The sequence below is a fragment of the Trachemys scripta genome, chromosome 10 (assembly GCF_013100865.1).
Source record: "Trachemys scripta elegans isolate TJP31775 chromosome 10, CAS_Tse_1.0, whole genome shotgun sequence".
In the NCBI taxonomy this organism is placed as follows: domain Eukaryota; kingdom Metazoa; phylum Chordata; order Testudines; family Emydidae; genus Trachemys; species Trachemys scripta.
Window position 1 is genome coordinate 19,601,073 of NC_048307.1, and position 16,128 is coordinate 19,617,200.

The following is a 16,128-nucleotide window of genomic DNA, read 5'->3' on the forward strand; positions in this document are numbered from 1 at the left end:
TCAGGATGAAAAGTTAAAAGTGCAAAATTTTCATGGGAAGGGATTTCCAGAAAAATATCGTTTGGGGAGAATTACAGGGGAATCTTTTTGGGTACCTCCCTGGAAGGCTCTTGGCAACTTCACTTTCCCCCTTCAGGCAGAAAGAGAAATTGACAAGAGTCTTCAAGGCAGGCTGCCAGAGGCTGTGCACCCAGGCTCTGCACAGCCACTTCAGCCTGGCTGCTGGAGAGCCAGGGTGCCCAGCCACCTGCTTTTCCCTTAGGCAGAAAGTGAAATTGACAAGAGCCTTCCAGATGGGCAGATGAGGAGCCATCATTTCAATTTTCCTAATGGAAAATCAAATTTTCTGCAAAATTGAAATCTTTTGGCAAAATGAAAAATTTCAATCTTACCAAAAGGCTATTTTCTATTGGAAACTCATTCCAATAGAAAATTCCTGACCAGCTCTAGTCACTGTATCTCTATTTCCCCTGCCACTCTTTGGCTGTCTTGTCTATGTAAAGTGTAAGCCCTTCAGGGCAGGGACTGTCTCTTGCTGCATGTTTGCATGGTGTCTAGCACAATAGCTCTACTGTGATATTAATAATAAAACATTCATGAGTTCAGAACCTTTGGTAAATTTTCAATCTAGAAATCCCTCCATGGCACCATTTAGAGTTTATTTTCCTAATCTCCTTAAGAAGAGCATTTTTAAGTAAGGGCACAGTTCCATTAGAATAATGGCAAAACTCCCATTCACTTAATATGGGAATGTGATCAGGCCTCAGATAAGATGGAGCAACCTATGTGACAGCTCTGCCTCTCCCATTGTAATTTGGTACATACAGCAGCATCAAAACATCAACTTCGATAAAAGTCAGGCACTAGAATTATTACATTATAGTGGAGCTAAATAACACTATTATTTACCCAAAATTTCAAAAGTCAGTGTCATCAATATTGTCCTAGTTAATCAGGCAAAACCAGAGCCAATTTATCATGACTAGATTGTCTGAAAATGATCGTTTCTGTTGAATGATAGATTTGGCTGTCACATGCTAAAATTGTAAATATGAGGTCTTAGGGGAGATATAGTTCAAAGGTATAAAACAAATATAGTTAAGACAAAACTCCCTCGGGCTAAAACTGAGCAAGTGGAGCAGTGATGGGAAAGCTAGAGGCTAATCCTAGCCAGTACATTTCCTTAAAGAATTCAAAATCTTTATGAGCAGAAAAAAAAAGCTTCACATTAAATCAAGAATTTTTGTTTTCAGTAATGGAGTTGTGGAACTGAGCTCAGAGAAACATCAAATTGAGTCAAGTATATTGGGACACACCTACAGTGGGATGCATTCAATATATCTTGTTTATTGACCAAATTTCTAAGGGCTCCTAATACATCTAAAAAATCCAGACATTTGAAAAGAGTTGTTTATTGCAGCTTAATGATTTGCCCAAGGGCTCCAGCTGCATTTCCCACTGGAAATTTTTGCAATAAATCCACATCTTTAAAAAATGAGATAAAGGCATTTTGAAAGTTGGCTTTCAGAGCTGGAAAATCATTATTCCTTGGAGAACTGTAAGTTATGGTTTGCCAGTGAAAGAGTAAATAAACAATTTGTAATGCACAACAAGGCTACTTTGTTTTTCACGAGAAATATTTTTAGTTTTGTATGAAAATAATATCTTTTATTCAAAAGATTAAGTGTGCATGTTATCAAATTCTGTCGGTGCTTCAAAGATTCCTTACTGTTACCTAAAATGGGCATGGGGGGGGGGGAACTTGGGCATAATGTCAATGAACGCTTAATCTTAACATGTCCAGCAGCAAAAATAAAAAAGGATACTTAAAACTGATGACTGCTGGACCATGCTGCAATGAGCCAGCCTCCCTCTCCCATCCTGGAAGGGAGCAGCCGCCATTATGACACTGTTACATCAATTGAGATGGAATAAATGGGCCTGAAGAGTCAGCAGTGTTAGCATGACTCTGTCACTGTCCAACATTAAACAGTATTGTGAAGGATGGTCATTTTTTCTGCTTTTGACCAACCAACAGGAGGGGAAGAAAAAACAGGATAGTAAGGTGGAGAAAATACAGCTTTTGTTGATGGAGAATTCCCAGCAGCAGGTCAGTCACAGACGGATGCTCTGGATTGGCAAATCTGCCACAACAGCACTGCTCTGAGCTCTGGTTTATTTCCTGGTCTGGGGTGTCATCTGGTTGATTTGGCTCCTCTCCTACTGGTCTATCTCAGGCTGGGCAGAGCTGGCTAGAGCTGGATGGGCTGTCTCATCTGATTGTGCTGGTGCCATGTGCTACAACTGACCTCAAGATCAAATCAGATGGAAAGCCAAGAGAGCAAGAAGATAGGAGGAAAAGAGTGATGAAGAAAGGGGAACACGCAAGGGAAAGCGAAATAATCAGGATCTCACGTGTCTCTGGTTTATGGAGTGGTGATGACCACGTGACCCTGAGGAAGTGCCAAGGTGTGGACTTGAAGATGATGCGGTAACCTTCTGGGGCCACAGGTGAAGGACGAAGTCCCTGGAGGGGAGTAGGGTGGAGGTCTACAGGCCTTTTCCCTCCTTCAGGAATTTCCTGCCAGTTCACAGGTCCTCAGCCCAAAAAGTCTCTTTTTAAGACCTCTGAAAAAGGGGTTAATGGACAGAATAGTCCATCCTCTCATTATTTGTTCACCAGCAGACCTAACTTCTGACATATCACATATAGTCCATTAACTTCCAGTACAACACTCTTCTTGTTTACCAGGTATGGTCTCAACACAGTCTTTGAATTATATCAGTAAAGCCCTTTTGTTTAGATTAACTTAGTCTTTCTATTTTTCACTTTTACTAATTTGTTTAAACAATCTTATGTAATAATCGCAGTTGGACTTCTGTTACCTTTTTCCATCACCATTTGTTAATACAGATGACTGAACCATTCATAAGCTTCCATCCACTTTCCTCACTTGGACTCACCACTGGAGCAGGCCTGCTATGCTCCAATTGTTACACCACCACCATCTTCTCTATCTCCAGGTGAAGAGCAATCAGTGGGATCAAAACACATGGATCCACTTATGGAAGGCCAGGTGTGAAAGAGGAGAGGGCTGTGGGGACAAGCTCACATGCAGATTGTCCCCCCCGTCCCACCCTTTTGGGGATCTGCTGACAAGTAAATGCAGATTGAGTGTTAGGGCTGGCTCCTACAGTCCTTATTCAGCTATCTCCTTTTACCAAAAGCCTGCTCCTGTTCCCATTTAAGTCAGTACAACTGTCCATTGAAACCAATGGGAGCAGGAGCTGGCTCATACACAGCACAGTCAAAATATACATGAAAGGCATGACGATTGCTTTAGTCCATGTTTCTCTAGGCTGGGAAAATCCCAGTGCTAGCATTTAGTTCTGTGCAAAGGCCAACAGCCCTATATTTATTAATCCCATTGCTTGCTCTTAATACTCAAATATTCTGTAGTGAATTTGCCAACAGCTGGCACTGCTGGAAATAAATGCTAAATAGTCAAATATGCAAATATGACTCTGAGAAAGGATTGCTGGGTGTCATGTTGTGCACAGTGTGCTAAGGTCTAAGAAAGAACTGCTGTACATTAAATTTTACTTATTTAAGATTTTGTAATTTAAGATGTGGGAGGGTGTTTCTAGGAAAAAGTAGTCCTAAGTATAAGTAAACAGATGTTTAAATGAGAGGGTTGGCTACAGGATGGGTACCCGCATGGCCCCACAGTATGCCAACATTTTTATGGCTGACTTAGAACAACACTTCCTTAGTTCTCGTACCCTAACGCCCCTACTCTACTTGCGCTACATTGATGACATCTTCATCATCTGGACCCATGGAAAAGAAGCCCTTGAGGAATTCCACCATGATTTCAATAATTTCCATCCCACCCATCAACCTCAGCCTAGATCAATCCACACAAGCGGTCCATTTCCTGGACACTACTGTGCTAATAAGCGATGGTCACATAAATACCACCCTATACCGGAAACCTACGGACCACTATACTTACCTACATGCCTCCAGCTTCCATCCAGGACACACCACATGATCCATTGTCTACAGCCAAGCTCTAAGATATAACCGCATTTGCTCCACTCCCTCAGATAGAGATAAGCACCTACAAGATCTCTATCAAGCATTCTTAAAACTACAATACCCACCTGCTGAAGTGAAAAAACAGATTGACAGAGCCAGACGAGTACCCAGAAGTCACCTCCTACAAGACAGGCCCAACAAAGAAAATAACAGAACACCACTAGCTGTCACCTTCAGCCCCCAACTAAAACCTCTCCAGCGCATCATCAGAAATCTATAACCTATCCTGAAAGATGATCCTTTACTCTCACAGATCTTGGGAGACAGACCTGTCCTCGCTTACAGACAACCCCCCAACCTAAAGCAAATACTCACCAGCAACCACACATCACTGAACAAAACCACTGACCGAGGAACCTATCCTTGTAACAAAGCCCGATGCCAACTCTGTCCACATATCTATTCAAGTGACATCATCACAGGACCTAATCACATCAGCCATACCATCAGGGGTTCGTTCACCTGCACATCTACCAATGTGATATATGCCATCATGTGCCAGCAATGCCCCTCTGCCATGTACATTGGCCAATCTCTATGCAAAAGAATTAATGGACACAAATCTGACATCAGGAATCATAATACTCAAAAACCAGTGGGAGAACACTTTAACCTGTCTGGTCATTCAATGACAGACCTGCGGGTGGCTATATTACAACAGAAAAACTTCAAAACCAGACTCCAACGAGAAACTGCTGAGCTGGAATTGATATGCAAACTAGACACAATCAACTCAGGATTGAATAAGGACTGGGAATGGCTGAAACATTGAATCTATCTCCCCTTGTAAGTATTCTCACACTTCTTATCAAACTGTCTGTACTTGGCTATCTCAATTATCACTTCAAAAGTTTTTTCTCTCTTACTTAATTGGCCTCTCAGAGTTAGTAAGACAACTCCCACCTGTTCATGCTCTCTGTATGTGTGTATATATATCTCCTCAATATTTATTCCACTCTATATGCATCCGAAGAAGTGGGCTGTAGTCCACGAAAGCTTATGCTCTAATAAATTTGTTAGTCTCTAAGGTGCCACAAATACTCCTGTTCTTTTTTCTAGTAAGAGTAGATCATTCTTACTTGTTATCTATGCAGCATTCACAATCCTCTGCAAAGGTTACCTTAAAATAAACTCTGCTTGAATTATTCCCCATTGGGTACTATTCATCCCATACGTGTGTTTGCAAAATATTGGAGGAATTGTTTGGCGCAAAAGTAGCTGAGATAATGTCAAGAAGAAAAAAAAGAAGAAACATGAATGTATTTTGTTAGATGTGCATGAAATGTGGAAAGGTTCTTATCCCACTGAGAAATGCTGCTATTTGTCTACTGGGCTCAGAGGGGGAAAATGTAGGTATGATCAGCTTCCTATTTTATGACTGACCTGCTGTTTCATTTCTGGCAAGGTTTTTTCTTCTCTTTTATCTTGTTTGCTAGCTTTGAAGTTTTTCTCACAGTGATAGGTGGAAAAATAAAGGACAAATGACTAAAAGACTCAAAACCTGCCCTAATGGTTGGATAAAAGTAAATTATTTCTGAAAGGTACTATAGGCCCTGTACATACTTCTGGCGTAGTTGTATTTATTGGCTTGTATGAGGCATGTTTGTACATATATGCAACAATTGTGAATCAGTGTTGTTCTGGAAGTCTATTTAAGAGTTTTTAATAACTTATGCTTAGGCCCCAGGTGCTTAAAATGGGAGCAGCAGCTTTGGTAAAACGGTGTTTAAAGATTGTCCCTCAGGAAACCAGCTCAATTTTAAAAAACTGTTTTTTGCTGGTACTGCAAACCTTTCTCTTCCCCTACCTCTCATATAAGCACTGCCTGAGGGGCCAAAATCCCAGGCGCACCACAGGAGTGCTTGGCAGACTGGGGATGTACGTGGCAACAGTGACTTTCTGCTACCTCTTCTTCCCCTCACACGTATGATCCTGGGGACAGTCAGGGAACCACTTCAGTCTGATAAAACTTAGAGCAACCTCAGTCCTGCTCTAAGCAGAGCTCTTGTGTAACACCTCCACCATCCCACCAGTGGGCATTACACCAGCAAAGATAGTTGCAGTGTGTGTGCCAGCCACCCTTTCCTACTCCAAAATGTCCCCTACACCAAGGGACCAAGAGGATTGAGTTCAAACGGGGGAGGAGGGAGGAGACTCTCTCCACTTATGGGAGATTTTGTGCTGCCAGAAATCCCCATGCAGGATTACAATTATGCGCTAACAATCAAGATGGGCTATTGAGTTCCAGACAACTCCACTTTCAGCTGGCACACAAGGGGGCAAGATTTTTCCTCTCACCCCTGATTCTCTGTGACTTTGCACCTTGCCAAGTCATTTCCACCTGTACAAAGTGAGTGCAAGGCTGATTTAAAACCATTCTGACCTCAGTGTCAAATTTATATTGTTGCATATAATTTGATTTAAAAAATAAAAGGCTGATTTTCTTAAAGGGTTTCTAGGCATTTCACCCTTCCTTAGAGTTTCTAGCTCATTGCTGAATTCAGCAAACCTGTTGTAACCTGCCCTCACACAATGTGGCACTCTGTCTCCTTCTAGTGGTGTCTAGTGCACATATGAAAGCCTGTTACACTCTTGGCTGACAAAGATGAATCTCTTAGCTTGGGCAGTAGACACTCATATATTTAGATGCAGAAGTCTTAGGTTCAGTCCCCTCTACTGATGACCCACACAGGGACATGGCATTACACTATGCTGCAGAACTAACGTAGAGAACCTTGCTGTGGAATCTAGATCCAGTGTACACAGTGTTCACAGGGTCATGAATACACTGATGCATTATCCCAGAGCCTGCCAAGGGAAAGCAAATCTGCTCCATTTAATAATACAGCATGGGGTTAACAGGACAAATTGTTATGGTAAAGAAAACATCTGTCAATGCACACATTATTCTTATTAAAATATCTCATGTCATTACAGGAACGGTTTGCTTCACTGAGTTCTAGTATCCACTGGAAACAATCCTAATTAGCATTACTACATTTTTTATTTAAGATTAACTGAAAATGCAAACACGGGATTCAGCTCCACCTGAGGTTGTTAATTTTTATTTAAGCCATTCCAGGTGGGCTGTGTTGTTCTTTTTCAAAGGCTCATGGAAGATTTCATATCTAATTATAACTTCTTAGCCAAAGTTCTGTCCCAGAGGAAATTATGTTCATCTGAATGATACAAGGCCATTTCATTACTTTATTAAAAGACGAGTAGCCATGCTCTGGTAAACCCCCACCCTTCTAATAGTTCCCATGTACTGCAGTGGAACTAATCTCATTTTCTGGATCAAAACCCTTTGCCATCCCTCTTGGCAACCAGATCACCTCTGCCTACAGTAGATTCATGGGTGAGAGAGAGGTAAACCTTGCAAAGTTTTCATTGTGGAGTGAAAGATCAGTGACTAGGACAGGCGAAGAGTATTTCAGGTTCTTTGGTTCTGTATGTGTGAGTGTGGCACTGATTTTGCACTCATGCTTATGTCAGCAATTGCACAATCCTTTAAAAAAGTTTATTAGAGAATGAATAAAGGTTGTTCAAAAGGTGGTAAAAATAACGTACACTCCCCAATCTCAGCTGCTGAATAACACCATGTTGACTAACAGATTCACAGAATGTATAGCCAGGATACAGTGAGGAATTGAAGGTTTGGCATGAATTGATAAGATGGGGTGTACAGCAAAATCAATGGGAATGGGCCAAATTCTGCTTTTGGTCACAGATACAGTGGAGTCAACAGAGCATACCCAGGGCTTATCACAGAAGTAAATGCTTGTAGGGTCAAGCCCTAGGTTCCTTTTCTGGAATAAACTAGTGGCTCAGTATTTTGAAAAGTAACAGGAGGAGTAGCTGAGCTAAAATAACAAGGAGGCCAACCTATGAAGTCCTTACTAAAAGAAAGTTATCAATTGATTTCAGTGGGAGTTTTTACTGAGTAAGGACTCCAGGACTGTGCCCAACGAGGATTCTGCACATGCTTGGAGCAATGAAGCTGTTGAGAATTTAGGATCAGGCCCTAAAGATTCAGGTAAACATGGACTAGACCTTTTCCTCAGCCCTCTCTGGAAAGCCCCATACTTTCAGCTGTTTTCTTAGGTTATAGCTTGGCTTATAGGGAGCAACAATTAATTATTATCTCTAGGAGACACACAAAAACCCATATCCAAGGTTTAATTTCCCATCAGACCACCACCAGGTGTTCCATATCTATCAACATTTTCCATTCTTCAGCACACTCTCCCTCACATAATGTGTCAACATAGTGTGTCAACAGTGGTTCTCATAAGATTTTCAAGGGATTGAAAGAATCTTGGAATAATGTAGCTTGTTGGAGTGATATTTGCAGTCCTGGCCATCAGAAGGAGCAGATGAAATACAGCAAAGAATTTCAGAAAAATAGAGAGCAGAAGGAAGACCAAACAGAACCTGAGAGAAAATAAAGACATTAGAAAAGAGAACAAAGTGCAGGAAACACATGGAGAAGGATGGAAATGACAGGGAGAGGGATTGCACCTGGCTTGGGGTTGCAGGTATCTGGCCCCTAGAAGGGTTTCTGTTTTTCAAAGCACTTTGTAAGGTTGGCATAGAAATTACCTGGAATTGCTACTAAATTCTGCAGCTCCTGTTTAAGGTTCATGATGTCCTTGCACAGCTGGATGTCATCCATCCTGCAGAAACAGAAAAAGCACATCAGGACCATACATACTTGTTACATTTATTTGTGGGTCCAGATAAACCACCTGTGAAACATGTAGTACAGCCCTTTGCTTGGGGCTTCATGCAGCTGCTTGAGGCAGATATTTAGCCCATGCACCAAACTGCTATCAGTCACAGACCCCTTTCAATGCACAGTGTTGCAGAACAAATAACCTCCATTATAATGCCCTACCAGGTGACCTCTCTTATCAGTGCTTTTTGTACCATGCAGAGCTAATCTGTATATTTTTTATTGTCACATTAGCTGCTTTTTCCTTTTCTGCAGCTCACCCTACCTCTGAAAATGGGCATCTGCATATTTAATAACTCAGCAGTGGAACTGTGGCAAGGGCTACAGCAATAAGCAGGCCAATCCCCAATTGCTACAGTTCAGCTAGCATTCACTAGGTAAAAGGGAGAGTACAAGTCTGAAAGAGAGAATGGTTCAGTGGTTAGGCTACTAGCCTGGGACTTGGGAGACAATGGTTCAATTCTTTGTTTTACCATTGACTTCCTCTGTGACGTTGGGCAGATCTCTCTGTGCCACAATTCCCCAGCTGTTAAAATGGGAATAATAGTATTTGTGGTGTGAAGATAAAGATTGTGAGCAGGGCCAGCTCCAGCGTTTTTGCCGCCCCAAGTGGCGGGGGGGAAAAAAAAAAAGGTTGTGATCAGCGGCAGCTCTACAATCGCTGCTTCATTCTGCGGCGGCAATTCAGCAGCAGGTCCTTCCCTCTGAGAGGGACTGAGAGATCCGCCGCTGAAGAGCCAGACGTGCTGCTCCTTTCCGTTGGCCGCCCCCAAGCACCTGCTTGCTGCGCTGGTGCCTGGAGCCGGCCCTGATTGTGAGGTGCTCAGATAGTATAGTAATGGAGGCCAGATAAGTACAATAGGTAGAGAATAATGTAAGATAACTAAGCCCTGGTCTACACTACAGGGTTAGGTCGAATTTAGCCATGTTAGGTCACATTAAGTGAGCGCGATGAGAAGAGGCAGGCTGCAATGCCGAGGCTAATTGGGAGCAAACGGACATGCTCAGGAGTCTGGTGGACCTGCAGGAAAGCCAACAAGAGCATAGTCCGCCACTGCATTCACTGTACAACCACCTGCCCTCCTCCCCAAGTTCCATATTCTCCTCACCCAGACGCCCAAGAACGTGGGGGGGAGGCTCCGGGCACCCAGTCACTGCACTCCAGAAGATGGCCCAAGCAACAGAAGGCTGTCATTCAGTTTGCATTTGTAGTGTGGCTACAATAAGCAATGTGGCCTTGTCCTTCCCTCCTCCACTCTTCTCCTACCTGACCCTACCCCACCCCAACCGGGATACTTTATCAGTTTCTCCCTTTTTTTTTAATTAATAAAGAAAAAATGCATAGTTTCAAAACAATAGTGATTTTATTTCCTTTGCCAGCTGTGATCGAAGGGAGGGTGGGATGGTTGGCTTACAGGGAGTTAAAATCAACAAAGGGGGCGGGTTTGCATCAAAGAGAAACACACACAACTGTCACAACATAGCCTGGCCAGTCATGAAACTGGTTTTCAAAACCTCTCTGATGCTCAGCACGCCTACCTGTGCTCTTCTAATCGCCCTGGTATCTGGCTGTTCAAAATTGGCAGCCAGGTGATTTGCCTCAACCTCCCACCCCACAATAAATCTCCCCCTTACTCTCACAGATATTATGGAGCACACAGCAAACAGTAATAACAATGGGAATATTGGTTGCGCTGAGGTCTAACCTAGTCAGCAAACAGCACCAGCGAGCTTTTAAACATCCAAAGGCACATTCTACCACCATTCTGCACTTGCTCAGCCTATAGCTGAACTGCTCCTTACTACTGTCCAGGCTGCCTGTGTATGGCTTCATGAGCCATGGGAGCAAGGGGTAGGCTGGGTCTCCAAGGGTAAGTATTGGCATTTCAACATCCCCAACAGTCATTTTCTGGTCTGGGAAATAAGTCCCTTCTTGCAGCTGCTCAAGCAGCTGGGAGTTCGTAAAGATGCGAGCGTCATGCATCTTTCCCGGCCATCCCACGTTGATGTCGGTGAAACGTCCCTTGTGATCCACCAGTGCTTGCAGCACTATTGAGAAGTACCCCTTGCGGTTTACGTACTGGTTGGCAACATGGTCCGGTGCCAAGATAGGAATATGCATTCCGTCTATCGCCCCACCACAGTTAGGGAAACCCATTGCAGCAAAGCCATCCACTATGACCTGCACATTTCCCAGAGTCACTACCCTTGATAGCAGAACGTCAGTGATTGCATTGGCTACTTGAATCACAGCAGTCCCCACAGTAAATTTGCCCAGTCCAAATTGATTCCCAACTGACTGGTAGCAGTCAGGCGTTGTAAGCTTCCACAGTGCTATTGCCACTTGCCTCTCAACAGTCAGGGCAGCTCTCATCTTGGTATTTCTGCCCTTCAGGGTGGGGGAAAGCAACTCACAGAGTTCCAGGAAAGTGGCCTTACGCATCCGAAAGTTTCGCTGCCACTGGGAATCATCCCATACCTGCAACACTATGCAGTCCCACCAGTCGGTGCTTGTTTTCTGGGCCCAGAATCGGCATTCCACTATATCAACCAGCCCCACTGCCGCCATGATGGCCCAATTGCCACAGCCCGTGCTTTCAGGAATGTCTATGTCCATGTCCTGATCACAATCATCCTCATGCTGCCGTCTCTTAGCCAGGTTCTGCACATACTGCAGTATAATGCACAAGGTGTTTACAATGCTCACAACAGCAGCGGTGAGCTGAGCGGGCTCCATGCTTGCCATGCTATGGCGTCTGCACGGGTAACCCAGGCAAAAAGGTTGGAAATGATTGTCTGCAGTTGCTTTCATGGAGGGAGGGAGGGAGAGAGGCAGGGGAGAGTGATGACCAAAACCACCTGCGACAATGTTTTTGTCCCATAAGGCATTGGGAGCTTAACCCAGAATTCCAATGGGCAGTGGAGACTGCGTGCACCGCTCCATGAGTCGATGCTAGCCATGGTAGTGAGGACGTACTCTGCCGACTTAATGCGCTTAGTGGGGACATACACAATCGACTGTATAAAATCGATTTCTAAAAATCGACTTCTATAAAATCAACCTAATTTTGTAGTGTAGACCTACCCTAACACCCAGTCCTGTGAGGTGCTGAGCATTATCAGCTCCCATTGAAGTTGATAACACCTCAGAGGGTGGCATTCATAATCATTGGTAGAAACAGTAATACAATGCAAATGTTGATGATCTAGCAATCATTGTGATCTAGCAATCTTCCCAACAAATACTACATTTTAGATTAACATTTGAATTCAGCTGAGGGCTGTTTCTGGGGCTGCTGTTTCCAAATCACATTTCAAAGAAGAAAAAGAATATAAAAATTAGCCTTTAAGATACACCTGAGCAGAACAGTGTCTTTCCCAGATCAGCAACGCTAGCTCTGTCTGCACCCACCTACAGACTCCCTGTTTCACATGCTCCAGTTCCAGGAGTTGATTCTCTAAGTCAGCTGTATTTCTGCTGAATTTTTGCTACACACTCCATCCTTATTATTACATTATTGCACAATTCCTATTAGTCAAGCCTTTTGAATGTGGCAGAGGATATTATAGCATAGGGAATTACAAGGGGACTTTGTGGCCCAGAACTGTAGCAGACTCATATGAGACACAATCAGGGAGAGAGCAAAGGATAATAAAATCAAACTATAGAATTAAGTGAGGAGTGGGAAAGTAGGCATTTCTGTCACAAGCAAGATCTTAATCACAAATTGAGCCCAGATCCTCCCTCAGTCCCCTACACTGAACACTGGCCTTCCCAAAGACCTATCCCCCAGCTGCTTTTATTGCTATTAAAACATGCTGATCCCTTTATTGCTTGCTGCTTTGCTTATCTCCATCTTGCCAGCTCCGGAGCAATGGCTATTTCTTCCAGTTCTGATTTCTGTCCTCACAGATGGTGTCAGTGGGATAATCTTCATTATGACCTCCTTCCTTTCTTCCCCATCAGTTCCAAATGCCCCTGTGCACCTCAGCCAGGAAGCAACACATCCTCCAGGATCTCTGCCTGTACAGTCTGCCGACAGGATGAGAGCCTTGCTCTTCCTATATCATGTTTAATCTTCACCCTGTGGCCTAATCACTAATTCACTATTATATTTGTACCCAATTCACAAAGAGGCAGAAACCTTCATGCTGAAGGATATTTTCCTCTCAGGTTCTCCACATTGTTCATGCTGATCATGAGCAAAGTCTGTTTCATTATGCTGAATGGTACTGAAATTACTTTTATCAATTAATAATCTTAAACAGTATGTCCTGTAGGAGACTCAGTAATAAAATGTGCTGGGGAGTAAGCAAAATACATAGCTCCTCATCCATTTTGTATTTGTACAGTTTGGGTGTTGTGTACTACTATAATATATTTGAATAAAATGACTTCTCAGGAAGGAGACATTTTTCTCAGGAGGAAGATGTTCAGTATTGACCTGCTATTTTCGGCTCGTATCTACAGGCCAGATCCTTAGCTGGTGTAAAGTGGTGTAGTTCCAGTGCAGTCAATTCATACCAGCTGAGGATCTGGCCCATAATATTTACTTTTAAAAATTCTTCTTCCACCATATAAATTGGTTCCCATTTGGAAAACCTGGGACAGAGAGGTGCTGGTCACAACTCCGCCCTGTGCCAGTCTGACCACCTCCACTCCAAAATGAAGTCCCAGAGGGTGATATTAATTGCTGTCCACCCTCACAGTTTCTCTCAAGGGATTTCAAATGTTAGAGCCAGCTAAGAAGATGTGCTCCATCGATTAATCCCCAGGTCTTGCTGGCCACACCTCCTCTTTGCCAGCATCGCTCAGTTTGGTGGTAGTGCTGACCTCCTGTACTTTCCCCAGCCATAGAGAGACGGTTATGGCCTCCATCACCACTGCAACTTCCGCCCCCTAGGGCCACCCATGGAGCTTTGGCTGCCAGACAGGGCCGGCTCTGGCTTTTTGGCCGCCCCAAGCAAAAAAAAAATGCTGCGCGGCCGGAGCGTGGGTGCAGGGGACCGGCTGGGGGGGGAGGGGAAGGGAGCGGGCGGGAAGGGGGCGGCCAGGGCTACAGCAGGGGCGCTGCCACGCGGCCCCTCCCGCTGCGCCGCCTCCTGCTGCGAGGGCTCCGTTCCGGTCGGCGGGGAAGGAAGGAAGGAAGAGGACTGCCCTGCAGGGCGCTCTGGTTCTCCGTGCCACCACCCCCTACAGGGCGGCCGGAGCGGAACAGGAAAAAAAAAAAAAAAAAGCGGCCGTGCCGCCCTAGGATTGGGCAGAATGCCGCCTCCAACAATCTGCCGCCCCAAGCACCAGCTTGCTCAGCTGGTGCCTGGAGCCGGCCCTGCTGCCAGAGGCCCCCACCAGTGCAGACCATGCTTTCTTCACATACCATATTCCTAGCATATCTCTATTGATTCATGAACTTTGTCATTCCTGTCTCATAGCTCTTTGGAGATAAGTAAATAACTCTCCATGGCAGAAATAGCCCTGTTATCATCTGAATTCTAAATGTCATGAGCAATTTGACCTTTCCAGAGCCGCAGCCCCTCAAGCTGGTGGGTTTGTGACTGATAAAAGCTAAACCCACCATCTGCACTGACTTTCTAAGCTCCTTCTAATATCTTTCCTCCCTTTGGTGTGAAACAACCTTTGTGTCTCATCCACTCCACGTACTGCCTAGCAAAAATCTGCCCAACGTATTCAGATGGCTAAAGAAGATCCAGGGTGCCTGATTGTAAACTCCGAGCTAAGTCCTCAGACACATGGTGTAATAAACGGATGTGGGAACTCACACATTTGGATGTAAATACAGAGCTGACCGAGTGTGTGTAGTGAGCAGGATAATATGAAGCCCCAGGACTAAATCAGTTTATCCTGAGCCAGGATCACATCATTGTCCTCTCAAAGGGGGGAACTGTTAGGAGCCCTACAGAACAGGCTGGGGGTGCAACCTCCCAACCTCACAGGCCCCTGGGAAGAGAAGGGAATGCCAGCCACATGGAGGGCCTTTCAATGTGTGCAGCTGCTCTGGTCTGTCCCCACTTGTCCCCCCAACAGCCTAGTTGCATGGAGAGAGCTCCCCTGCAAGCTCTACAGTAGCAACCAAAGGAAGACCCAGTGGGAATTAATGCTGCTTCAGAAAGCACCAACTCCCAATGGATTTCTCATTCAAAATCCACATAGTCAGCAAGGCATAATGAGAGAGAGAGAAAAAGACAGACTGGTCCCCACCTCCAAATCTAGTGTACCATAAACTTCATGCAGCTCCAGTGTGTAAGTGCTAGGATATAGCAATGATAGAAACACCTAAGACAGAAAGAAGAATATCTGCAGTGTCCCAGAGAGGGAGGAATCTACACAGCAGAGGAAGCAATGTCCCTTTTTGCACCCCCACAGCTCTGCAGAGCAGAGTTCCCTCCACTCATGACAGCTGAGAGGACATTCTAATTCTCCTAATTATTACAACAGCCTTTGTATAAAAGTAACATATGCCCTACAAATAAATCCACAAGGTCACAAGGCAGATGATCAGGAAAAGACATATAAGCTTTTATTTAGCTTATCTAAAAGGCTTGATCTGCTTCCCCCCCACAATGCTCTCTCATTTTGAAAAGTAACCAGGTAGATCAGGTCAATCAGGTTGTACGGAATCCTAAGTTCCTTTCCATCCAGTATGGTATGGCGTAGTATGGTATGGATGAAATTCCCAGCCCTGCTAATCTATCTGCAAAGCAGTTTGAAAGTTGCAATATACAAATAAATGTAACTAAACACAGCACAGTATGTGTGGTATATGGTGCGTTTTATCCAGTCTCCCTAAAGCACCATACAGTTTTGGTGCACCATACATTGCAGTAAAGACATCAGTAAATGGAAGAGCTATTACAGTTTGTCTGGTTTCAATAAGAGCTGAGCTTTAAATATCAGCACAAGCTCTAGGCCAGGGCCGGCTCCAGGCACCAGCTGACTTAAGCACATGGCTTGGTCGGCTGGTTGTAAGGGGCGGCCAATCTTGGGGTGGCGGGGGGCACTTGGGGTCTTTTTGTTGTTTTTGTTTTGGTCAAGCGGCGCTTGCGGGGGTGGGTTGTTTGTGTTTCGGCGGCGTGGCGTGGTGGGGCGTGGCGCTCGGGGTGGGGGTGTTTTGGCGGCACGGCGCTCAGGGTTTTTGGTTGTTTTTTTTTGGTTCGGCGGGGCGGCACTCGAGGTTTTTTGTTGTTGTTGTTTTTGTTTCGGTGGCATGGCACTCGCGGGGGGGTTCGGCAGTGCGGCACTTGGGGGGGGGTTTCGGTGGTGCGGTCCACG

General features: G+C 44.6%; 1 protein-coding gene across 1 annotated transcript in view; it reads right to left on the reverse strand.

Annotated features, from left to right (window-relative positions):
* The window catches only part of BMERB1 (bMERB domain containing 1), a 92,294-nt gene that overhangs the window by 7,527 nt on the left and 68,639 nt on the right, over window positions 1-16,128 (reverse strand). Inside the window, exon 3 of the mRNA XM_034784559.1 lies at window positions 8,705-8,778. Within this exon, the coding sequence (XP_034640450.1) occupies window positions 8,705-8,778 (74 nt within the window). The remainder of the gene's footprint in view (window positions 1-8,704; window positions 8,779-16,128) is intronic.